The sequence below is a fragment of the Alligator mississippiensis genome, chromosome 5, assembly GCF_030867095.1.
Source record: "Alligator mississippiensis isolate rAllMis1 chromosome 5, rAllMis1, whole genome shotgun sequence".
Taxonomy (NCBI): Eukaryota; Metazoa; Chordata; order Crocodylia; family Alligatoridae; genus Alligator; species Alligator mississippiensis.
In genome coordinates this window covers 77,993,937-78,019,964 of record NC_081828.1, presented here as the reverse complement: position 1 = coordinate 78,019,964, position 26,028 = coordinate 77,993,937, and the positions used below count along the sequence as shown (strand labels likewise).

The following is a 26,028-nucleotide window of genomic DNA, read 5'->3' as shown; positions in this document are numbered from 1 at the left end:
TGGGGCCGAGAACACCAGTGACATATGGTGTCAGGATCAGCTTTATCAGCCACCAACATCCACCATTCCTGGTTCAGTCTGTATCTGTATGTACCAAGCAAACCAGCCACTAAAGAATGCATTCCCGCATACCTTTGTCATGAGATGAAATTCAGTCTTTGACTATGAAAGACAATGGCAGTAATAATTTGAAGGTGCTCCCTGTAGACTGAGTAATATGCATGTGCCAAGCTTATAAAAACAGAGTGCTCTCAAGATGCAACTAAAAACATTTTCATCAGAGAACTGAGATGGTGTCTGTTGATATCTTTTAATATCTTTGGATCCCTGCACAGTAAAAACCCCTAACCATGAGTAAATTTGATACCTGCACTAGCTAGTGCAGGTATCAAATTTACTCACGATTAGTTACCAGGTAGTTATGCATGTATAGATATGACCTGGGAGCAAGTTTGTTCCCAGGTCAGCCTTGCCACTAGGGGGATGGCCTGAGGATAGCCTCAGGACTCTGGGCTGGGAACCTCTTCTGCCCTAGGGTTGGGTTGCCTCTATGGCAGCCCATCTCAGGCCTTTAAAAGCCTGAGCACACCAGCGAGCAGCCTGAGGTAACTCCAGGCCCTGTGTCCCCCTGGTCAGGCTGCAAGCTACCTGTACCAGCCTGCTTGCACCCTCGTGCTTTTGCCTGGCACTGCAGGGCTGTGCAGCTGCCAGGCCCATGCTGTTCAGGCATGCAGGCTGCTTGAGGCTGCTGCTGGTTCCAGCCAGGTCTGCCAGATCCCAGGCCCATCTCCAGCTGTCCACAGCTCACCCCCAGCACCCTGCCCTAAGCTTGCAGGTGCTGTGGGGCATTGCCTCTGCCATGTGGCTTCCAGTCCCACACTGGGCCCCTGCACTGCGCACTGCAGGCAGTTATCCAGGCCCGACAGCACAGGGACAGCTGTGTGGAGGCCCAGAGAGCTAGCACAGGACCCATGATGCCCTCATCCTTGCTGATACCCAAGCTCATACCTGTGCCTTCCACCTGAGGCCCCAACTGCTCCATGGAGGAGACTGGTAACCTTGTGGCACTGTTAGGTAAGGTAGAGGTACAGTGCCAGTTTGAGCAGGGCAGCCACTCCAACGCTTACGTCAAGGGGCCCAGCTGTCAGGCTGGATGTGGGAGCACGGGAACAACTGGTTGGCATGGCAGTGCAGAATAAAGGTCAAGGCCATGCGGGGACAGTGGGTTTCTATCACTGACTGCAGTCGGTTGGGGAGCACCCATAAGTCCATGCCCTTTATCCAGCAACTGACAGACATCCTCATGTCCTGGGACCCAGGCCACAGCCATGCTGTCTGCAGCAGCATGAGCAGCCTGCCTGAGCCCTGCTGCCCTGGTCTGGCACCCGCAGTGACATGTCACCAGGGGAGGGCCCCTTGGGCCTGTACCTGCCCATCCCCCAAGCTCACCAGTTGCACCCTCTACCAGCATCTCAGGAAGGCCGGGCCAGCACCTGCTGCATCAGCTCTGCAGTCCCAGCCTCAGCCATAAGAAGCTGCTGGCAGCCATGACACTGCTGGCTGCCAGCAGCACCAGCTCTTCCCCGGGGGGACGGCCCCTGGCTCTGCCTTGTTGTCTGAGGACATGCCCAGAGTCACACGCCGTCATTGATAGCCATGACCACATAGGCATGCTAGCTCCAGCCACGTGGTAATTCCCACACTGGGGGACAGCCCTCCCTGTCCCAGCCCTTGCCCCTGCCCCTACCACCCACCTGGCCCACTCACACTCCACTGGCCCCAGGTTCCCCCCCATAGCATGCAAAGAGGTGGGCAACTGTGCAAAACTTTATTGAGCAGCCCATGCTCCTGCATTTAAGCAGGCATGGGCCTCTCACATGCTGAGGAGCACATTGATGCTGGCAGTGATGTCCTCCTCAGCTATGGGGGGCAGGGATGTATGTTGCAGCCACAGGTAGCCCTCCAGGTAGTGGCAGAGGTTGTGGAGCAGCCTGGGCTTGCCCCCATGTGCTGTCAAATCTCAGGGTCTCATGCCACGTGTGCAGTTGTAGCCATGGCCCCATGGCCATCAGCAGCAGCAGGGCATGGTGGGTCAGGCACCCCCTGGTCCATGCAAACAGCTCCTTTCGCAGCTCATGAGGCATGCACATTGGGGCACTCTCGGGGCACAGCAGCGGCATGGGGGGGCTGGCCCTGGGGTGCCTCCTTGGAGAAGCCCCCTGCAGGAAGGGGGGTGCGGGCAACTCTTCATCCTAGTCATTTGGGAGCCCCACATCCCCCACGTGTGGCTGCCATGGGCTGAGCTGCAGCATAGCAGAGTGGTTGGCTTGCAGGAGGAGGGGGGAGGCAGTGGGGTCTGGAGCCACGGCACCAGGTGCTGCCAGGAACCTGGTCTGCCTTGCTCTGGGAATGGGGCAGGGGAGACTGCCCCATTCCCAGAGCAAGGCTGTCTGCGGCCAGCACCCAGCAGCCCACCAGCCCCAGGGGAGCAAGCAGGGATGGGGGGCTTATCCAGCAGCTACCTGTGCCCAGGCATGCCCACCCGACTTACTGTGGCCCCAGAGCACCCATACATTCCCAGCCCCCAACCTGAGGTCAGGCACCACAATCACTGTTACAGAGCATCTTATCTCTGAAATGTTGCAAACTCACACAGACAGCTCCTTTCTCATGGCTGTCTCGGGTTTGCAGATGCATGCACGGGAGAGGCCACGTTTGACAGCTGAGATGTAGGCTCAGGGTTGCTGCTGCCCACAGTCAGGGCCCTGTGGATGCACCGGCTCCGCCAGAGGATGACCCTGGACAGGACCCTCCTCCTGGACCACCTGGTTATGGTGTCAGAGGACCAGATGGTGGTTGCTTGGGCCTGGTGGGCAGAGGATGTGGCCTGTCCTGACAGGTGGCGGGTGGAGGACATTGCTTGTGAGGACACGCAGGACCAGCACTAGGAGGCATGGGATTGAGTGGACAAGGAATTCTGGGCACAGCTCCTGGCTCTGGAGCATAAGTGGGTGGAGGTGCTATGGGAGCAGAACTCCATCCTAGTCCAGACATTGCAGGCTATAGATGATGACCACTGGGTGCTGGACACTATTCTGGCCCTGGAGGTCGCCTTCATGCTGCCTGCTGCCTGGTCCCCGACCCTAGGCTCGCCTACCCCTTGGCAGCCACTTGCTTTTTAGTAGCAGGCTGCCTCCTGAGCCTGGGAGGAGGTTATACAACTCCTCCAGCAGCCAGGAGCACCTGCCCCAGACCCTGCCCTAGGTCTGGTGCCACAAGGTCCTCCCCACCTGGGCTGAGCCCTGCAACTTACCCTGGCTCTACATGGGTGTGTAGCCAGAGCTGCCTGCAGCACAGCCAGGATTGCATGTCAGCCCTGCTGGCTTTGGACACCGCCTGCTGGAGGGGGAGCTGCCTGAGCTAGGGGACCACCGGTTGACATTGCTCCTCGGTGAGCCCACCACCTGATGCACTGACCATGGCATGTGTACTCATGGGGGAATTGGCCAGAACCTGGGGTGCTGGCTGCCTGTCCCCAGGCTCTGCTCCCTAGATGCCCCCACACCATGCCCCCCCACCCCAGGATGGCACACACAGACATTGTACAAAGTTTTCACGGGGAAGAAGGAGTTTTATTGGTGGGTGGGGTGGGTGGTTGAGGGAGTCTGTTTTTTAGGGGGAAAGGAGGGGTTTGGTTGATATGAGGGAAATAAAAACTTGTGAGATGTGTCTTCAGTGAGAGTGATGCTGGTGGTGGGCGGGGGCTGGGGGGGTCATGGGCAGCGGTGCAGGCAGGCTACAGCAGGTAATGCTGGCAGAGGTGGTTGGCCAGTGCCTGCCCCACCCAGTGCCCTGGACCCTCTAGCAGGTGTGCAGCTTTCCTTGGGCCTCAGTGGTGGTGGGCCTGCTGTCACTACTGCTACCCTGTGTGGTACTCATGTTGCCAGGCATCCTCCACACACCGTGCCTCCTCCACCCAGGTCTCATTGAAGAGCTCCCCCTGGGCCTCACAGATGTTATGCAGCACACAAGCTGTGAGAGTGACCCAGGGGAGGTTGTCTGTGGTGAACTCAAGGCGGGTGGTGAACTCAAGGGTGCGCCAGCGTCCCTGGATGTGATTGAAGGCACTCTCCACCAGGGTGCAGGCCCAGATAGCAGTTAAAGTGATCCTGGTGGTGGTCCATGTGGCCAATGGAGGGCCACATGAGCCAGGGTAGGAGTGGGTAGGCGGGATCCCTAATGAGGAGGGGTGGGACAGCCATGGCACAAAGCTGCAAGTCTGGCACCCCTGGAGCAAAGTGCCCACTCTCCACCAGGCCCGGCAAGCCTGAGTTCCTGAAGGATGGTCCCAATGTGAACTGGGCTGGAAGACAGCTACCCCTGCAACTGGCATAGCTCCCCCACATCGGGGCTTAGCCAGGCAGCAGTGTCTCCCTGCTGCCTGGGCTGACCAGGAGCTAAATAGCCCCTAGTCAGCATCTACATGTGCGCTACTTCACATTACCTAATGTGCCATTTATTTAGTACCTGTATGGGTTGGTACTAGCAAATGGCACATTAAACTAATTTAATATGAAGTAAGTTCAACACATATGTAGATGGTGATGCTTTACTATGCATTAGACTGGTCTAATGCACAGTAGATGGTCTTGTTTAGAAGCACCCTCTTAGAGGCACCTAAATACTTTTTTGGATTTGGCCTTTAATCTAATGGTCCCAGCTGGTTTTAAAATCTACTATAAATTTGTTTCTCTAAGCTGTTTAAATAATTTTTCCTCAGTATAAAATGGGGGCTCTGCAAGTATGTATATTCCATATACATCTGAAAATAAAGGCTGTGTGTGTGTATGTGTGTATCAGGGTTATGATTAGGAGGTAGGCAGTCAAGGCTTGACCCTAGAGGGTCACAACCCAAGGGAGCAGAAACAAACCATGTCAGGGAAACAAGAGTCTCAGCTAGAATCAGGATCAGGAGCAGAAATGTATGGGATGCCAAGGTCTAAGGGACCCAGACATACTTTTTAGGTAGAACCATGAGGTGGGAATGGAGGGGCCAGGGAGTGAGGGCAGGGATCCAGACCAAAGTCACTAACCACGGGTTCCAAGACAGGCAGCTATAGCTATACAGGACTGGGATTTGGGCAATCACCAACCTAAACCATGAGCCAGGAACTGGCAGCCAGAGGACAGAGTTTTGGAATGTAATCTGGAGCCTCAGGGGTAAAAACTACCAATGCAGTCTGAAGCACAAGGGGATCATGTTGGAGTCTAGAACTGGGAACAGATGTGCAGGAAGGAAGAGTAATGAACAAGGATGAAGTGAGGAAGCCAACACACAGGTCCCAGGGAACAGGAAATAAGGCACAACAAGCAGGACCTGGGACACTAGGGATTAATAGGCTTGAATAAGGGAATTAAAAACATGCAGTCAAAATTCCAAGGAAACCAGAGAAACATTTTCTCTAAGAGTAGCCTGTTGGACACTGAAGGGGCTTCTGCTTATGAGCAGGCAGCCAGACCCATACAGATTACTGGCGTCAGTTGACAGGCGATTAGCAGCTAGGCCCACTCAGTAACCAGGCCCGGGTGGGGACAGTTTAGCATTTTAAGCCTGTTTGCTGCCCTCATTCCTGTTTGTCTCTAGTACTATTTGGAATCTGAAAGTATATGGAAACTGTAACAAATGCTTTATCAAGAGTGGTTGTTTCTCATACATGAAGAGAGCAGAGGACTGGGGATGTTTTACCCTTTAATCAGGGGATAGAAGTGCAGATTTTTTCCAAAGCAACCCATATATAGAATTATCTTGCAAGTATATTAAGCTCCAAGCATTTAAACCGTTCAAATAAACTGATACTCTTGCTGAGAAACTTTTTGAAACTAGTAGTTTCAAGTTAATCCTTTTCAACTTTCACTTTCAACACTTTCTTGCAGAATGTAGATTTTAGATCTGATTGGAGGCTGAGGTGATGTGAATTCTAAGGCAAATGGTTGCCAACTCAACAGCTGCAAGTGTGTGGCCATAGCAGAAATACCTCCTGTGCACCCAGGGCACGGTAAAGCCTTGTCAGGTTCTAATGAATCTGCAAACTCTGCTAAATACCCTTTCACAAGGACATGGAAAGGAAGGAAACAAATAGTCAATCCATTTCTAGATCAATGAGGCAATTTTTTCTTCCAAAATAAAATAGCTTTTATGTAAATTAAGTTCAAGATGATATCAAACAGATTATCAGTTTCCCTTTCAGTAAATAAGAGAGAGGATTCTAATAAAAATGATACTTTAATTTCTTTGTGCTGATCATATTACATTTTAATTTCTTTCCTTTTGGTACTTTTGATAAGCAATATAATTTTACATTGCTGGTAGACTGTACACTAAATACCATAATGACGTATAGACACTTACATTTTCTGCCATATACTGACAAATCTCTTTGGTTAATAAGCATAGCTTATAAAGTTAAATAGAAGGTGATATTAAACCTTAGGAAAAGCACATTAGAAATGATTAACATATTTTTCTTCCTGATGTTATACATGTTGGATAAATATTTTATCTAAAAATATAAAGGTCTACTGAATTGAAACACAGGGAAAAGTGTTATATAAAATACAATAAGAAGATAAATAATGAGAAGATAAATAATAATAAATGCTTGTTGAATGCAGTCTCAATTTACATCAAGTCATCAGTTTCTTTTCTCAGTTAGTTAAACTTCCTGTAAATGAATTCACCTTAGGGTTGAAACCAAGGTCCCTGTAGTATTTAGGATGAGAAGTGTTTATCATTTGACCTGCTTAAAACTTTAGGGGGTTGTTGAACAGGTAGAATAGGTATTTTTATACCCCCCCCCCATTTGGGGAACAAGTATATATAAAAGAAAAGCACCACCACAATCACTTTTTCCCCCTAAGGTTGGGATGGTAAAATATCCTATTATCTTAATACCAGTATCACTTTTTTTCTATTTTATAGTCCATGATGATGATGATAGGCAATCACTCACAAATGAGTAAGATTGTCTTCCAAGGATCTTAATAGTGAGTCCGCAGGTGGCTCCATAGCCCAATTCTAGATCCACATGTCTTGTCACAGTGAGGACAGGTGTTTCCAGGAGGAATGGGCACCGTGTTGCTGTGTTGGATGTTCTGATGTTCTTTTTGCCTGTTCCTATTTTGCCTGTCGATGAGCTGTATAAAGTGTTGAGGTCCCTACCAAAGAGTCTTCTTCCATTTTGGTTGGTCCTGAGCAAGGGTCTCCCAAGTGTTGATATCTATGTTACACCTCTTCATCTTTACCTTCGGAGTGTCTTTGAAGAGCTTTCTTTGTCCTCTACTTTGCTGACCTTCTTTCAGCTGTAAGAAAAAAGTTTCTCTTTGGAAGGCAGGAGTCAGGCATGTGAACAACATAACCTGTCCAGTGAAGTTGGTTTTGGATGATCATGGCCTCAATGCTGTTGGAATTTGCTTCGGCCAAGACACTGATGTTTGTGTGTCTATCCTCCCAGCTAATCCAAAGGATCTTGCGAGGACACCGTTGGTGGTACTTTTCCAAGCTCTTGAGATGTCTTCTGTATGTGGTCCATGCTTCCGAACCATACAGCGGAGTTGGAATGACAATGGCTTGATAAACCAGGAGCTTTGTTTCAGCAAGGATGCCATGATTTAAGGAGACTCTCTTACTCAGATGTCCAAAGGCTGTGCTCGCATAATTCAAGCGGTGTTGTATTTCCGCGTCGATGTCTGCCTTTGATGAAAGATGGCTTCCAAGATAGGTGAAGTGATCCATGTTTATGGGGCTTTTTTTCCCATTTGGAGCAGGTTGGTAAAGGACTTGGGTTTTCCTGGTGTTTAGAGTTAGGCCAATACTCTTGTAGACTTCTGAGAATACATTAAGAATGGTTTGGAGGTCCATTTCAGATTGAGCAATGACAGCATTGTCATCTGCATACTGGAGCTCCAATATGGATGTTGTTATGGTCTTTGTTTTGGACTTAAGTCTGTTGAGGTTGAAGAGTCTTCTGTCCATCCTATACACAATTTCAATTCCAGTTGGGAGCTTTTTGTCAGGAAAGTGCATTATGGTGGAGATGAAGATGGAAAATAAAGTGGGAGCGATGACGCAACCTTCCTTTACTCCAGTTTTCACCTCAAATGGTTCTGTTTGATTCTGGTTGCCAAGAACCCTTGCTGACATGTTGTCATGGAGAAGTCTCAGAACACTGATGAACTTGTTTGAAGAGCCAATTTTGGACAGAATTTTCCATAGGGCTTTGCAGTTTACAGAATCAAAGGCTTTAGAGAGCTCAATGAAGGCCAAATAGAGAGGTTGATTTTGCTCACGACACTTCTTCTGGATTGACGTGCTGTAAAGATCATGTCCTCAGTTCCTCGAGATGGTCTGAAGCCACTTTGAGATTCTGGAAGAATTTCTTCCGCAAGTGGAAGAAGGTGGCTAGCAAGGATACAGGCAATAACTTTCCCAGCACTGGCCAACAATGAGATGCCTCAGTAGTTTCTGCAATCAGCTCTGTCCCCTTTCTTGAAGATAGTAATAATCAAGGCATCCCTTAGGTCAGCTGGGATTTCTTCCTTGTTTCAGATTTTAAGGATGAGGACATCAAGCTGACATGTAAGTTGTTCTCCTCATTTAAAAATCTCTGCAGGTATTCCATCAACGCCGGGTTGCCTTGTTATTCTTCATTTGTGTCACTCCCACCCTCTGCCAGGGTAGGCAGCAAACTGAGGTCTTCTCTGATTGCTTTTTTCAGAAAGTTGTAGATCTTATCTTCATTGACAGCTGAGTTATGATTCAGAAGGTCCTGGGAATGTTCTTTCCAGTGAGCATTGATGGGTTTGTTGTCTTTCAGGAGTGTAGTTCCATCCTTTGATCATAGAGGATTAAGGCCTTGAGTGCTAGGGCCGTAGACAGCTTTTGTAGCACTGAAGAAGCCATGAGTGTGTATAATATGTATAATATATATAATATACGTGTGTGTATATGTTGGGGGAGGTATTTTACAGTCTGTAGTATTGATGATATCTGTCTTTTGATTTCCGTACTGCTAATAACTCTGAGATACACTTTTAGGCGAAAAAATTTAGATGACTTTTCAGAAATAATATACCAAAACAATAACCATTCCTTTTTTCCAAAGCTCTTCCAAATGCTTTTCCTGATTAACTTCAAATAGGTATTTTTAAAACACTCTTTGACTAGACACCATGTATGAGAGATGCTTTCTTATGAAAGTCAGAGAAAGGATGGATGTCCAGGCTGATTTTATAATTGTAAACATCTGCCATCCTTACCTACAGAGGCACGGCTTTAACAACATAATAATGCATATATTACATAAGTGCCAAGAATTTTCGTTGAAAGCCTGAGCTTTGTGGAGAGGGAAGACCTTTTAAAGAACATATTAAATTCTAATCTTAATCATACTCATTGTTATTAAAGCTTGAAATAAGTTGAATACTTAAAGTGAGATGAAGAAGAATAATAAAAGACCAGAGACATACTGAAGAAGTGGGAGAATCATTGCTGAATGTTAAAAACAGCTAAAATGACTAAACAAGACAAATATTCCTGTTAGATATATTTTTAACTAGAACAAATTTCTTTTGCAATAAATATCATTATAAAAAGAGGCTTGAAACATGAAATGAAAATTATGTTCAACAAAATGGGCTGAAACATTTAAATAAATTACAACTTAAATTTGTTTTTTATTTGGCTTCAGGCTGCTTGAGACTTCCCCATGTACGCCATTCTAGCTTTGCTAATTTTTGAAACTATTGATTAGTCTTTCAGTCATTAAGCAATACAATTATTATGTATTGTTGTGTCACTGTAATACCCAGGAGTCCTCACCCTAGTTCAGAACTGTGCTGTGTGTGCTGGGTGCTGAACAAATACAAAACAAGAATCTCCATCTTTGGAGGTTTTTAAGACATGGCTAGACAAAGCCTTGGCTGGGATGATCTAATTGGGGATGGTCCCGCTTTGAGCAAGGGGTTGCCCTCCTGAGAGCCCTTCTGACCCTAATTGTCTATGATGCTCTGATTCTATAAAAATAATTAATAATTTCAAAATATAAAGGTAGGATCAAAGCTTGTATATGTAGTAGTCCATTTTGCTGCTAGTCCATTAAAAGGGTTTTTTTGTGAATATTGTCTAACTCTGAGTTTACATGGGACATGTATATTTCAGTGGTGAATTTTACAGCAACCCCTTAGATAAAGAGAAAAAAATAGTTCCACATATAAGCTTTCAGACTCCATTATATAAAAGTATCTTTACAAATTTGATGTGGCTTTTGCTTCAATTAGGAGCTGAACCCTGGAAGTGAGATTAGAATGTAATATATATTTTGTACTCTTTTATTTTAGGAATTACTTACCTTGACCATGCAGGTGCCACGCTTTTTGCAGACAGCCTGCTTAAGGGGTTTATGGATGATCTCAGAGAAAACATTTATGGTGAGTACAAAGTGACTTTCTCATTGCCTCTCAGCTACAATTTAAATAGACTAAAACCTTTTGTCTTTTTTACTGGAAGGGTACATGCGTTCTTTATGCTGCAGTGACTTAGTGAGAAGAATTAATTTATATAGGCCTATGGGTCACACATCTTGAGTCTGGAGAGTAGCTCACTGGTAGGCTTGGAAAAAGGTGTTTTGGTCTAGACCCCACAGAGGATTTGGGAGCCTAAAAGTTAGATGCTTCAGTGTCTAACTTATGGATGTCTGTAGCCAAAAGGAACCAGTGAGGGACATCTTAAACTCTGCCTCTCTTTATGGCTTAGATATCTAACTCAAGGCTACAGGCAAGTATCTCAAGCTGCTTGGGAGCCACAACCCTGAATCAGCCTCTGCAGAGTAAGCACCTATACCCAGGGGTTGGCAATCCATGGGGTGGATCTGGCCTGTGAAGGAGCTACATCTGCCTTACAAAGATCTAACCAGGCCCAAGGCAACTGTGAGATTGCAGCCTCTGCAGCCTTCCCTACTGCTCTCTCAAGCCTGCTGGTAAGGGTAGGTGCAGGTGGGTTGAATATGACAGTGGGGAGAGGCCAGTGGAGATTTACATTTGGCAGGAAGGGCCTGGATACAAACTCTGGCCCATGGAGCAAAAGGTTGCCAAGCCCTGCCTCTGCTCATTCTTTCAAAGGAGTGAGCAGGGCTCTCTCTCTCTCTCTCAAAGTATCGCTGCTCCCAATGACCATCTTGCAAAAAAATAGCCTGAAGGTTAGAGCCAGGAAATGCCATATCCAAGAGTGAGTTCCTTTCCTATTTGAGAGAGTTGGACCCACAGCTAAAAGACTGCCCTAACCACCAGGCTCCTAAGTACTCAGGTGGGAGGAGGAGGAAGGTCACCCTATAATGCAGGGGTCAGGAAAATGGCAGATCTGCCAAGCAGCTGGACTCCATTTCCCAGCAGCCCCTGCCCACATCACTGCAGCTGCTTTCCATGGAGACCCCAGGAGTGGCAGGGCCATGACAGCGTAAGGCCAGGGTTTCTGTGGAGATCAGCCCCAGCAGTGCTGGGCTGGAGGGGGAGCTGCTCTGGGGCTGGGACCTTGTAGTGGTGACATTCGTGGTCCGGAGCTCATCTATTTTTATAGATTGCCTTGAGTTCCTTAAATTGAAGGGTATTGTGGCATTATTTGATTTATAATATTGTCTAGATTGCAGTTGTTTTGGAGTTAGTATGAGATGCACATGCATGTAGGACGCAGGCTACCACATATTCTGAAGAGTCTGCTACTTCTTTTGCCTAAGAAATGTCACCAGAGATCAGGAGCCTACTGAGCATGGTTGGTATACCGTGAGTGTAGTTTGGCTTACTATGAGACATTCTGGCCCAGATCTAACAAACACTCATGCAAGTGTTTAGTGCTGAAGTCAGTGAAATAGTCTGCTCTTCATAATGTTACATATGTACATAAATCTTTGCGGATTAGAGCCTTTCTATTCTATGCTAGCTGTGTGCCAAGTTGGTGCTCCCTGCAGCTGTTAGCACGTGATCGCTGACTTTGGAACTAACTGCTCCTCTTTAAACAGAGAGCCATGGAACAAACCACAGTATATCACATTTTTAGCATATAATACACACCTTTTATTTTTTCCAAAAATCAGATGCTGGAAATTTGGGTGTGCATTATATGTGAGAAATACGGCAAGAACAGTTTCTGCTGATAGGGGCAAACGCAAAAATCAAATTTGCACCAATCCACAGGGAGCAGAATAAGGAGCAAGCTTGGATCCCTAGCTGCTACTACTCAGTTACTTACCACAAAGAAAGAACTTTTTATTCAATTAAAAAACAAGGTATGTATCTTATTCTGGTAAATATTATATTAGCTCTCTACCTTCATTAGGTCATTTGTTTGAGCCGTTCAGTGATTCCAGATTCAAGATGACACAGCGTTCTGTCCCCTCCATTGCCGCAGCAGAGCTGCCAAGAGCAGGGTTGTGTATGTGGCATAAGTTCCATTAAGAGTTTGAAATAATTCTTAATATAGAGATGACTTTTTAGCCTAAAGTGCAGCCCTGCATGTAAATATTTTAACAGTATAAGCTGACTTGAACTGAGAAATGCACTTTCTGGTCTCTGATTCAAGAGTATATTAGTAATATTAAAAGGAATGCTCTGTCACTAGACATTAGAAAGCCTGATAGATATTGTCTTATCTCTGATGTTTCAACTAACTCTGGGCTGAAACCTGATATTAAAAATTATAGGCCCCAACAGAGTTTTTTATGGATTTATTTAGTTAATTTGTAAGTGCTTATGAACAAGAAGGCCCCTCAAACCATTTCTGTATGTATTTTCAGTATGAGAGAAAGACGTGAATTCTGTTAGATGTTGCATCCCTTCATCACGACTGGCAAGTAAATTGCAATTACAGAGCCAGTTTCTTCTTTCAGCTACACCTGTACCAACTCAAGTGCTATTAAGGTGATATAAGTGTAAAGAAGGGAGTAGTATTTAAAGACACTGTTGAAAATGAGGGCACACCATTTTCAGTTCTTTCTTTTGGTAAAACTTTGCAAGGCTAAAGTACTGACTGGCAGTTTGGGAGTGGGGAAGAAGAGCTAAGGATGTTCCATATGGAAAAAAATAAGGTACAAGCATAGATAAAAAACAAGGAACAAGTTTTGAGGCTGCTTTTCATACTGGAAATTTGCCATGTTGCTTTTTTAAGCTTCCCTCTCTGGTCTGTAATGTTTAAGAACTATGACAAATACTTACTGTTTTACCGTCTTTTGCAAAAATTATAGTGTTATAGGAACTTACCTTTTTTAAAACGTTATTTCTCAAAGTATATCTACTTTGGTTAAGTCAGATGCTTATTAACATGAGGAAGTAATACTTAAACTTTTGGTCTACATTCTCATTTCAGCAACAATTTGTACTGGTGGTTTTCAAAATTTTTTAGATTCAAGGTACCCCTTGGAAAATGTCAGCTCTTATTTTTCACTCTGTTTTTGACTACAGAAAAATAATAGAGAAATTCTGCTGTTGCAGATTGCTCAGAAAGATCATAACACAGCAGAATGTTTTTAACACTATGAATTCCTGTTTGAAATCTCTGGGATTATTTTGTGAATCATGCTTATTTTGTGAATCATGTTTGCAAACCTAACAGTGCTAACAATGCAGGGCACCCCTGAAAGCATCTGAAGGCACCCCAGTGTGCTGTAGTGCCCTGGCTGAGACTCACTGATTTCTACCTGTAATTTATTTGATTTTTTTTTTTTTTTGTGTGTGTGTTTAACTTTTTAACAGGAGCTGTTTATGTTGACTTGAGGAAAGCTGGCTGATGAGTTTGCAATAGAATAGATATCTTAGAGGAGCCACATTTATTTTGCAGAAACTATTTCCATTTAAGACATATGACTGATTTAAACCTAGCTGCTGAAGAATTAATGGTTATTGCTTCAACATACCAAGCCTCCTAACCCTCTGACTGTTATTGGCTTGTTAGCTCATGCATGTACATATTTATTACACATGTACGCGGTGTCTATCGCTTCCTTCTAGTGGAATAGCATATATCTCTAGTTCCTTCTAATGGATCTCTCTAAGTATTAGTAATTGATCCAGTCATGTCTGGCAGCTGAAGTTTCAAGGTCTGTCATAATTGCTTTTTTCTGTTATATGTCTTGACTTAACTGCTCTAAAGAGCTTCAGGGCATTTCTGTGAAGTATACACTAAATCTTTCTTTGTCATCTTTTCAGACTGGCTTGGTACAGTACTTTGATAAAAGCAGGGGGGGTGGTGAAAATTTATAACAAAAGTGTGATTAATGATTAACTTCTATGTCTCTATTGTCTCCTAGGCAACCCGCATAGTCAGAACATCAGTAGCAAACTGACGTATGACACTATTGAGCATGTTCGATACAGGTAGAAGTATCTCTGTTTCACATAGTATCTATAGCACCTTGTATCTTTGATTTTGATTTCCCATATGCTCTGGTGATAATTCTTTGGTATTATTTCACTTTAGCATATTGCTGGTTGCATGTGAATAACATGTCTGCTTAACTCCATTAGGAATTGGGCAGTCACTTTTGAGGGAGTTTGTGGGGGTGGGGAGGGACACCAAAACTTCCTGCCCTCCCACCATGGTCAAAATCACTTTTTATACATACATAAGTACATGTGTGACAGTGTTACAGTACAGCTTGCAGCTGCAGTAAGGTGGAAGGACTGAAGCCTCAAATGCAAAAGGCTAATGGTTGTTATTAAGATGGTTCAGGAGGTCAAGGGCATGGTTAAAATTGAATAGGCACTCTCAAGGTACCTAGTGGATCATGGGAATTTGTGTATTATGTTAGAGGAATTGCTTGGGTACTTCTTGTGAAAGCAGTTAATTGCCTTTTTAAAATAGGTTTAAGTACTAGAGTTAAGGGAGAGGTAGAGAAGATTAAATGAAAATTATGACTCTGTTCAGTGTTTTTTTGCTGTGTATTGAAGGGTGAGCTCAATAGTAAGAGCATCCCCTCCCCAAGCAACTTCAGGAATGGATGAGAATCTACTTCTCACTAATTTATGTTAATAGCAGAAAGCTGAGATTAGTCCAGTCAATCACTGAAGCTATATGTGTTCAATGGGAGCTATAAATTAATTTACGTACTTAACTCTATTAAAAACTATGTTATAGAATGACAGTATAAGAGTTTGCTCCGGGCCAAAATTTCCCCTTTGGGCTTCAGTGGCACAGTTTGCCAAAGGTATGCAGGACTTGGCCCTTATTTCTTGCAAGCCATGGATGTCCCAAATTACTTTGCAAAGTTCAAGTCTGTGTACCTGTAGGCCAGGTACAAGGTCAAAAAACCCAATGCTGAATCAATTTAGTCTGCAGGTTGCAGGTTAAGCTGCACAGATTAAATTGAAACAGAAATGAACAGACATTTACCTTTGATTCTGGAAATGCAGCCACATGCCTGTAGTGGCTCAGGCCAGAAGCCAGGGGGCGCTAGAGGATGGCTTTCTAGCTGTGTGCTCATTTCCTATTCCTGCTGCCCCCAAGGTCTCTGGGATTTGCAGTCCACAGTCACAGCAGCAGGACTCTGCAGGGTTGCTCATCGCTTCTTCTTTCTGCTTCCAGGTGCCTCTTTACTCCTCACTTAAATTAAACGGGTTTATAAAATTTAAACTTGTTCATTTTGGAGAGTCGCATCTGTGTTTACATGCACTAGGTTTTCAGAGGAATTAAGCTGGGTCCATGGCTGGTGCCAAAGGAAAGTGGGATGGTCCAGCACTGCCCCCGCAGCCTGGGGCCCCCACCCACCATGTGCCCATGCCCTACCACACAGCTGTGGAAGCAGGGAGCTGGCAAACCACACAAGGAAAAAAAAAACCAAAAACAGAAGCAATTCAAAAGTGAAAGCAATTCAAAGGGGTGAACTATAAAAAAAGTCACAGCACCGTCTGGTGGACAAAGAGGTTCATTTCATGTCTTTGAGTGCCTTTGTGTTTGCACACAACAAAGCCATGGACGTGATGCTTTAATTCCTGGTGAGCCAAAATAAACAATGTCCAAGGAGTTTTACTTTAATGCACAAGAAAGACTTTTAAAGCATCGGGAAATCCTGCTCATGCAAACAGAAATGCAGTTGCAGCACATTAAAGGGCAAAAATTGTGGTGTGTACATACACCCCACAGTTGCAGCCAGCAATAAGTTTGAGCAGGGGAAGGGTGTTTAACTGCCCCTCCCTGCCCCCTGACCTCAGCCGGGGTTTGCCTAGGGGGAGCAGTCCCCCCTGCAGACTGGGCTGCATCCCCAGTTGGGCTTACCCCCACTCCTACCCCCTTGTCAGCCAGCCCTCACTGCTTCAGCTGGAGAGAAGAGGGGCGGAGTGATCCCTGTTTTCTGGAGTAGACAGTCCAGCCCTGCCGAGCCCAGTCCAAGGCTGGGAAGCATGCTGGGGCATTGTGATTTAACTTGAACCAGGAAGGGGCCTGGGACAGAAGTTTCATAAACTGGTTTGACCCAAATCAGTTAAACTACATTCAACCAGGTTTATATTAAACCAGTTTCAGCCATTTTGAAACTGGTTTATGTGCACTGAACTTCTGTTCTGTTACAAGTTTAAACCAGTTTCTGATTACTTAAACTGGTTTATACATAACTTCTGTCCCTAGCCATAATATTCAGACTTGTTTATTGTTTGAAACAGTGGAATCTGCTTTGCACCTATCTGCTGTCCTTTCTATAATAGGGGTTTACAAGGGCTCCGTCCTTAAGAAGGTTCAGTCCAGGAAACAAAATGTGCTTTCCTTAATTCATGGAACTATGCAAGAGACTAGGACTTCTTAGGGTGATATCTTTTGTTGGACCAACTGCTATTTGGGATAAAGTTAGGTAAGCTTTCTAATTCAAGACATTCCTGGACAATCACAGCTACAACATCACTCTTAACACTACCATTTCTTGGAACTATAGCATTTATTTGTGCCTGTCACAGGTGGCTTGCAAAATGTAGTCTGTTTACTTCAGGCCAGCATTTATTAGATGAGACTAGTTTTATCAACAGAACTAAAATTCCATGGAAGACTGATTGACTGGGTACTGTCCTTTTTGGTTCTAGTAACGTGCTTCAGTATTTTATTTGCTGAGGAACCAGATTATATGCTTTCAGGTTCTTAAAAAAAAAAAAAAAAAAAATCTCCTTTCATGGAATCACACTCGATGGTATACTTTACAATAGTTCTCTAAAATATTTTTGTAGTGCTTTCTGTTTATTGTTATAAGGGAGTAGAAAAGAAAGTAGACTACTCTGGTGTAACTTCTATGGTTTATTCTAAAAGAACCTACCATTTTCAGATTAATTTTATTTTGAACCTGGATTTAGAAATATGTCATGGCTTTTAAATACAACAGGACAGATTTAGCAGCATCTCATTAAAAACAGCCTGAGCTCCTCTGCCCCAAACACCATGTGCTAGACTGCACCTAATAGAACTGGTAAGCCACCTTGCCTGCTACTCCTTACTAAAAAAATTAAGAAGCACAATCATTAAAGGAGAGAATTCAAGAAAAGTGTTAAAAAAATAATCAATATGTTAGGCTATCAACAAAGCAATGAAGTGTTTGTGCATGTACGCTTGCAGCATTCCCACTTATGCTTGCAGGCCACTTGCACCATAAAAAACAAACAATATGACAAGGTGGGGGAGTAGGTATATCAGTCCTATGTCACAGTTACCATATTTGATTTTTCTCAGAAAAGGTGAACCTTCAGCTAGTTGTTTTACAAGCTTTAAAAAGTTCATTTGCTTTTAAGGTTTCTTTATTGAGAAGAAATACAGCTGAAAGAATGCCTTTTAAAAAGCTTTTCAGGGCTCTGTCGTGGTAGCAGCCATTTTGATGTGTTTTTCCTCTGACAGGAGACTTAAAAAATAACTTTAAAAAAAGTGTAATTTCCTTTAAATTTGATGGTGTTGATAATGGGAATAAATTGTGTTTCTGATCCACTAATGCACCAGTTGCTCAAAAATATGGAATAATATGAATTGGATTCACCTCAACATTTATTTGTCAGTCAAAAACCATTCTTGGACCATAGGTTTCTAATCTGTTAATGTTGGTGACACTATATGTGCCTTGATAACAAAATATATAGTTAAAGTCTTATTGGTTTAGGCATGAAAATGATCATATAAATAGTTCACCTCGTTATTTCTGTAACGTATCCATAAGCCATGTCATGATTGAAAGCTCCAATTTTGCAAAGCATGTGTGTGAATTGCTTTAAAAATGTTTCAGTGTCAGATTTATTTATTTTTTTAAGTTACTGTGTGTTCTGAAGTATGATGTGGAATATCAACGTTTTTCTTTATCCTAGTTTTCCTGAGCTAAGCAGTCTCTGCTTCAGGAAACAGCAATGTTAGAACTGTTACATATGTGGAAACTGCTTGACCTTTCATACACAGTAAGAAATAGTAGACACAGTATCTGCTTAGTATTGATTTGTCCTTTCTAAAGGTCACTAACTGGAGACTGTATGGATGAGTGAAACCTGAGCATAGGTTCTGTCCTTCCCAATAGCGCACACAAAACTTGAAAGCATTGTTTTAAAGCCAGAGTAGTTCAGATCTTTTATATGAAAGTTTTGTAAAGCTACCTCCCTTGCTGCCAGGCCATGCTAAAATAGCAGTACAGGCATTCCAGCAGTAGAAATGCTACTTTTTTTTTTTTTTTTTTTTTTTAAGAGCAAAGGTTCCTAATTTCCTCTGGGAGCTAGCTGTTTGCACTTAGGAAAGCAGCGACTCCTTGACTTCCTTAGAAACCTTCCCTCTGGAGGAGTAGGCTTTACTTCTCACTCTAACCTTGAAGAATCAGCCAATTCAGACATTTGAAAGTTTTATGTATTTAATGGGATGCATCTTTAAGTCGGTGTCAAAAGGCAAGCCGATAGAAAGAGTGATTGTTATGGTGACTCTGGACAGGGTAGATTCTAATCACATAAGCTTTACAGTATAATTATAAGTAAAGGAACAAGGCTTTTTGTTTGTGTTTGTTTGTTTGTTGCTTTTTTTTTTTTGAGGAATCTGCTAATTTGGGGCAAGATAGGTGCCTGTTTTTGTTTGGGTCTTGTGTACCAGTTGCACCTAGGTGTGCAATAAAATAATCTTATGTGGACCTGGGGATGCCAGTGTGCACACAGGATGGGGAGGAATTATATGACCTGACTTCATGGCTGTGCTTCATAATTCATTGAGTGACAAGTCAGTGTCAGTCTATCTATTAGGCTTTTAAGTGGACCTGAATGTGATCTTTCTTCCTTTTTGATAGAATCCCTGAAAACTCTTTAGCACAAGTGGGTGGATCCTTCTCTTCACTGTTTCTTGTGCCTTTAGTATTAAGGCTGAGCTGACGACATGTTACAGATTACTTCTGGACTTTCCTCTCTGTTTTGATATGTTCCTTATCTGTTGGCTTGATAAGCAGAAACTTTAATAAGTAAATTCTTAATATTTTGTTCTGCTGTTACTCAGCTTTCTGGCATCTACAAAAAATAATGTAATAAAGAACATCTACATGTTCAGGATGATTCTGGCCAGGCATTCTCTGCAACCCCAGTTACATGAAGTGAAAACTGTAATCCCAGTTTGCACTTCATTGAAAGCAGTTTGAGATTGAATATTAAATTTGATTTTAAAATAGTTAAATATGTAAAATAGAGTAAATTCTAGAAACTTCTCCATATCGTGTATGCATAAAATCAAAAGGCCATGTTCTGTATATTTTAACCCAGGTTATGCTTCCATTGACTTCAACAGAAGACTTGCAAAGATGTATAGGAATGGGACCTACAGTTTTCTATCTGTATGTAATAACTTTCTGAATATAGGTCAGAAAAAGATAGGTCTGTGACCTTCCATATTTTCACTCCATTTGGAAGAGAACCTAAGAATCTGTTACTGTAAACGTGTTACATGCTAGTAAGAATAGTTTAAATATATATAAACCATTGCCCTTTGTTTTTAAACAATATTAAACATATGTAGGGAGAGCAAGCTGGATTTCAGATATCCTTGTTTATTATTATGTACAGCTTTACAATGCCTCTTTTTTATAAGCATCCTACAGATCTGGCATAGTTCTGGGGTTTCTTCAATTGTAGAAAAGATGGCAGACGAGAAGGCATAGTCTGTTTAACAGAATAATTCCCATAAATTACAGATTCTACCTTATTACTATAAAAATATACAAATATTACAGTTGTATTCAGTCTAAAATATACTTTGGAACTAATTAAGCCTTAAAGGTGGTTGACAATTTCTCTTTTGGATACTTCCTTTTAATTATTCCAATAGTCATCCCTGTTCACTCTTCCTCTCAGCAACCATTCTCTGCCACTTTGTGACACAGATTGGGCAAGATGGATTTATGGTCTATAAATGCCAGTTTTTATGTTAACGATATTTTAAATTGACTGTGGTTGTGGAAGGGCTTTTTTGCCTGGTTTTTGTTTTTCCTGGTCAACATTTCAGTACTCTTTTTAAAACATTTTTAGTGCACTTTTAATGGTCAAATCAGCCTTTGTTCGTGTTTGAAGATTGCTTCATTTTTCCTGGGATGCCTACGTAAATGCATCATTTGTACTTCTTTTAAAGCGGCAACACAATTAAGTTCACTGGTTCCAGGCACACATTCAGGGATTGTCTTCATAATTCCATCTAGAGAACCAGAAATAGTCTACACTCAATAAGGTTTTGGGGAGATAGAATTTTTTTGGGGAGGGGTAGAATTTCAACAATCTCAGCAAATTATTTTGTTGGCTGATTGAATAGGAGTCACTAAGCTGTGCAAAAAGTGATATTTTTTCCCCCCATCACATATTTTAATAAAACTGCCCTCTTTTTATTATCACTGACATTAATTATTATATATAGTTCCAGTCTCTTGATTATAGCTGGCTTAGTTCCTCCATCTGACTTTCAAACAAGTCTGCCTTCCCCAAAGAGGCAGATTTTTTAAAACTTTCTTTCTTTCTAATGGGACAGTTACCCATATTCCTAGTGCTTCAGGATGCAGTTTTAGCTTCATTTTCTTTGGCTTATTCCCTCTATCAGTGGTGCTTAACCACTGGCTTGCAGGCCAGACCTGGTCCGCAGGGCCATGTCATCTCCATGGCCCAGAAATTTGGCAGCAGGGGAGCAGTAGCAGCATTAATTGCCACTTGCCTGTTGCCAAATTTCCAGACCCATGGAGAGTCCCACAGTGTGGATGACATGGTTCTGCATACTGGATCATCCTGGTATATGGAATTATTTTGCAGCTGGACCAGCATGCAGGGTCAGGTTTCATGCCACTCATCTAGCCCATGGGGAAGTTGAGCACCACTGCCTTATGTCAGTCTCTGTTCATCTGTATTCCTACATAAATATCCATTCTTATCAATCCTAGCTGTCTTTGCCCTATGCATAGCCTTAAGATAATAGAGAACCCACAGTGACAGATAAATTCAAATAACTATACTAATGGCAGTGCTGCTCTGACAGGTTTCTAAATATGTCTGCAGGAGAAAATGGGCCCCTACAAAACATCCTGCACACAATTTAAAGCAGCAGTTCTCAACCAGGGGTCTGTGGCCTCTTGGGGGCCCTGAACAGGTTTCAGGGGGTCTGTTCAGCCCAGCCCAGTGTGGGGAGGAGCTGCCTTTGTACCCTGCGGCTGAGGCAAGTCTTGAGGAAGGGGCCAGAGTGGGGAGGGGCATGGCAGCTATCAGTCCCAGCCCAGTGCAGCCCTCCCCTGGACTAAGCCCTGCCCCCTGCCTTCTCCTGGCATGGGAAGGCCTCCCTGCACACCGGTGGCTGAACCTCTGTTTGCCTTGCCACCTAGCACCGGCCACCCAGATTGCTAGGGACATCCTGTCACAGCGGGCGCTGGAGCCAGGGCTTAGATCCTGACTTCTCCTTCCTGCTCACTGCCCTACAGCCCCACCTGGCACAGGGGGGAGAGGAACACATCCCAGCAGGAGCCCCACTGTGCCTTAGCTTTGGGGTTCCCTGGATGCCTCCCAGGACAGGTCAGCTGAGTCAAGATAGGCTAGGTATATTCAGACCAGTGTGGCGGTGGCACCAGGGAGTCCTTAGGGGCTCAGCTCCAGACCCACTGCACTGCCTCAGGCCTGTGGAATCATGCAGTGATAGGGAAGTGCCACTGCCGGGGCAGCATGAGGGTGCACAGGCTTGCCTCAGCCCTGGTGCTGTGGGCTTGGTTGGCCCCATCGCTTTGGCTCCCAATAACCTGCGGGCTCAGCCAGTAGTCCTGGCACCAGATCAACCTACCCATGGGGTCAGTGTGGGGACCCAGTCCCTGGGGCTGCCTGCTGGGCCGCAGCTCAGGCTCTGTTTGTGCCTGCAAGAGCTTGCTCTGCTGCTACTGCAGCCACTGCTGGGCATCAGCAACCCCCAGTCACCCCTGCGAGAGGAGGCCTGGGGTGCTGCACAGAAATGTCTGTCCCACACCTGTTCCACGTTGAGCTCATTTTTCATGTTCACGGGTAACTAGAGTAGTACACAGAGGAGGTGTCCCAGCATAGTTGCAAAAGGGATTTTACTGACAGTATTAAAAAACTAGTTTGCTTAAAGATCTAGTTTGTCTTTAGAACACGGGCTGCCTTCTTGGAAGCCAGACTACTTCAACAAAGAGGAATGACACAGGGATATACATACTCATGCAACTACAGCAGACATAAGGAGATGCATAGTCTCATGACCAGATAAATGTGTGTATTTCAAAATGGCTCGAAGCACATCTTTGGTTATGAGTTTCTTTTGGGGCTCATAGAAATTGTTGGGAGTTTGTCCTTGTGTTTTTCCTTTATTTTAGAACCTCACCTCAGAATGTCATCAATGCAGTGATCCGTAAACTGGTCAAGATTTGATTTGAGTGCAAAATGGAGCGAAAAGGCAGAAAAGACTAAAGGAACATGCAGATGGACAGCTTGAAATAAAGTCATTGGATTAATTTGATTCTCTGTCAGGCAGAGCATCTAGTTCCTCAAAATGAAGTGCAATAGCTTTTCTGAGTAGTTTGAAAGGCTTCTCTTAAATCATAGACCTTTACACAAAGTAATATTGTAGTTATGTTTCCAGTGTTATAAGTATCCTGATTTTAAAAAATCCTCACAAATTCTTTGTTCCTCTTAAAAAAATCCTTTCTCACATTTCACTGATTTGAGATCTTAGCTTCCTTGAAGATTCTGTTTCTCCCATTAGGACTGTTACAAGTTATGTCCTTGAAAATGAAGAATTCCTTTAAAAAGCAGTATGGGTCATGATAGGATCATGAAACACTTCTGAAGATTTGAGTGGTCCTTTTTTGCTTTTTTGTTAGGAATAATTGCAAGTTATTTTTCAGGGTCTAATTTGTTCATGTATCTAGATTTTATTAATAATATACAGTAGAGCTGAAGGAAAATGCATCCTTATTATTCTTAAGTAATGTTTCCCAATATTAACAAAAGCTTTCTAATATACTTAAAAAGGCAAGCTCCTTCCTAGGCTTGCAGTCAGTCTAGTGTTTTCCAATGCTGTGGTATTGAGGTAGGTTATAAGCACTCAGCTGTTTTTAAGCCATTGTCCTATCATTTTTTTGTACTTAGTTTCTTGTGCCTGTTTGGAGGTGGCTTGGCTTTCTTTGTTCATTTGTTTTGAAGTCATAAAGTGATTGGCATGGATTTGTACTGAACTTCTGCCAGCATTTCCATAAATTAACTCCCATAATGTAGTAGGGTTGGTTCTAGAGCCATCAGGCATCCACTGGGACAACATAGGCTCAACTTGCCTTCTATCTATTCACTCGCTGGTTTGGGAATATACCAAGATTGAAGACTTTGTTACTTAGCAACACATAACAGTGACAAACTGAAGATGCTCAGATGCAGTAAAATCAGTCTGAAATGCAGTACAGAGGCTTTGCATGTCAAACATGCAAAGCCTTATGCAAAGTCCATTGGAGTGAGAGAGATTGGCTGAACTGCTTTTGGCTTGTTTGAGTAAAAGGTTTCTGTCTGGATGTTGCTAAAACCATCTTTGCTACTCAGGACACTGAACAAGCAATGCTCACTTCTTCAGTGCAATGGCAGAGAAGATGAGAATATCTCTACTACTAGACAATGGACAGAACATCTCAAATTTCTTCCACCCAGCTGACTTTTTCTGATGGTTCGGACCCAATTCCTTTTGCAATACCTCATCCCAAATTTTCCAGTATTCCTTTCCCAGCTGCTGATTTATCTCTTCTAGCTGTCAAAGGTTCATCTGAATTAGATCTGCTTGTGAGAGAGAGCTGGTTAATATATACTGTTATGTGTGGGAGGGGGAAATGTATGCTTTGTGGGAAATTTCTAAGCAGTTTTGGAGTTTATTTTTGTGGAAATTTCACACTGCTTTTTTATAACAAAAGACCAAACCTAATCAGTGTTTTTGGATTTGAACTTGAAAACTGCAAAAGGTATGGTGTGAAAAAGCATAGAGTAGTCAAATATGTCTCCAAGCTTATCTGAATAGGTTCCCATGTTTTAAACATCTCACTAGAAGGAAATTATTACAATGTCTAGTGCTGATGTTTAGCATTTGTAATGAACTTCAAAAACAAGTCTGATGGAATATATTTTTAGTATACAGTTGGAGATAAGCCAGTGAACGAAAATGTGATGTTATAGGTAGTATTCTTAACAAAGAAGTGCAAATGAAATTCTGCCTGCCTTAATTGAATAAGTGTACACTTCACTGAGCTTTTCCAATTTAATTCTGTTAAGCCAAAGTCTCAGACTCTGAAAAAGTGTTGTAATTTGAAAAATCCTTTGATATGTATCAAAGAATGTTTATATTTATTGGAATATCTTCACTCTTAGTATGTAAATTGGAGCCATTTCAGTTTGGGGTTTTTTTTCCTGGCATTGTTCTCTTGTGTGAAAAAGAAATACGTTTCTTTTAAATATAGCCCAAGAAGGCCACAGCTTTCACTGCAGTAATTCATTGGCGACTTAAGAACATACAACAGATTTTTGAATTTTAGCTGTTTGTATCTATTGAACCTTCAGAGTGAAAAGTGCAATCCCATTCAGTGCTGCAAACCCAACAGGACTAGGACTCGCTGGCTAGGAGCTTAGTGAGAAAAGATTGAATGAAAATCCTAGTTCAGAGGTCAGCCACCTTTGGCCATTTTATCTGGCCCATGGAGCTGGGGGCCCTCTATGTTTGGATGGCAGGGGCTTCTGCAGTGGGGAGCTTTGTCTGTATGGCAGCCAGGAGATAATGAGAAACAGTGGCGGCACTGCAGCATGGAGTGGTGACTTCAGCAGCTGCGATGGCAATGTGGGCCAGGTTAAAAGAAACCTGCAGTTGAAGCCCAGCTCTGAGTCTCACCACCCTGCCCCCTCCCTACCTGCTGCAAAATGCTGCTAGCCCCTGTTCCACTTTGTTCTGTAAAGCATGTAGGAAGGAGCCCTGCCATGTTAAACTTCAGAAATGAAATTCTGGCCCCGTTATGGTATTTGCCATTAACTTCAGAGAGTATAGAATTTCACCCTGGGGACACTGAAGTTCTAATAACTGGTGAAAGGGACTTTGAATGAGTATCTAGACAGATGAACAGAAAACTAAGAAAGGCATGTAGTATAGCTCCTAAGGATTACAGGAAAGAGTTGTTATCTTACCTTACGGATGCAAGGATGTAGGAAAATGCAGTGTAGTGTTTAGCCAAGTAGTTCCAGCTCATGAAATCTTACGTGCTAGTGCCAGTGGTAAATCCCTCATCCATAGCAATGCATCACAAAATCTGTGCTGCTGATTGACAGAAAAATATTGTCAACAATCGTGTTAAATAATTATTCAATGAAGTATGTTAGAGAAGAGAATGTATTGCATTCCCTGCTGTAACTGCAGCAGAGGAAATGTAGGTTGGGGATTAAGACAACAAGGAATTTAGGTTGGAGATTTTTTTTGACAACAAGGGTGGTCAAGCATTGAAACAAGCTGCCTAGAAAAGT

General features: G+C 43.4%; 1 protein-coding gene across 3 annotated transcripts in view; it reads left to right on the top strand.

Moving 5' to 3' along the window:
* MOCOS (molybdenum cofactor sulfurase) overlaps nt 1-26,028 on the top strand; it is a 416,196-nt gene that overhangs the window by 46,357 nt on the left and 343,811 nt on the right. For all 3 annotated transcript variants that reach the window (XM_019485741.2, XM_019485749.2, XM_014602528.2), the window contains exons 2-3: nt 10,396-10,485; nt 14,352-14,418. In XM_019485741.2, coding sequence (XP_019341286.1) covers nt 10,396-10,485; nt 14,352-14,418 — 157 coding nt within the window. The remainder of the gene's footprint in view (nt 1-10,395; nt 10,486-14,351; nt 14,419-26,028) is intronic.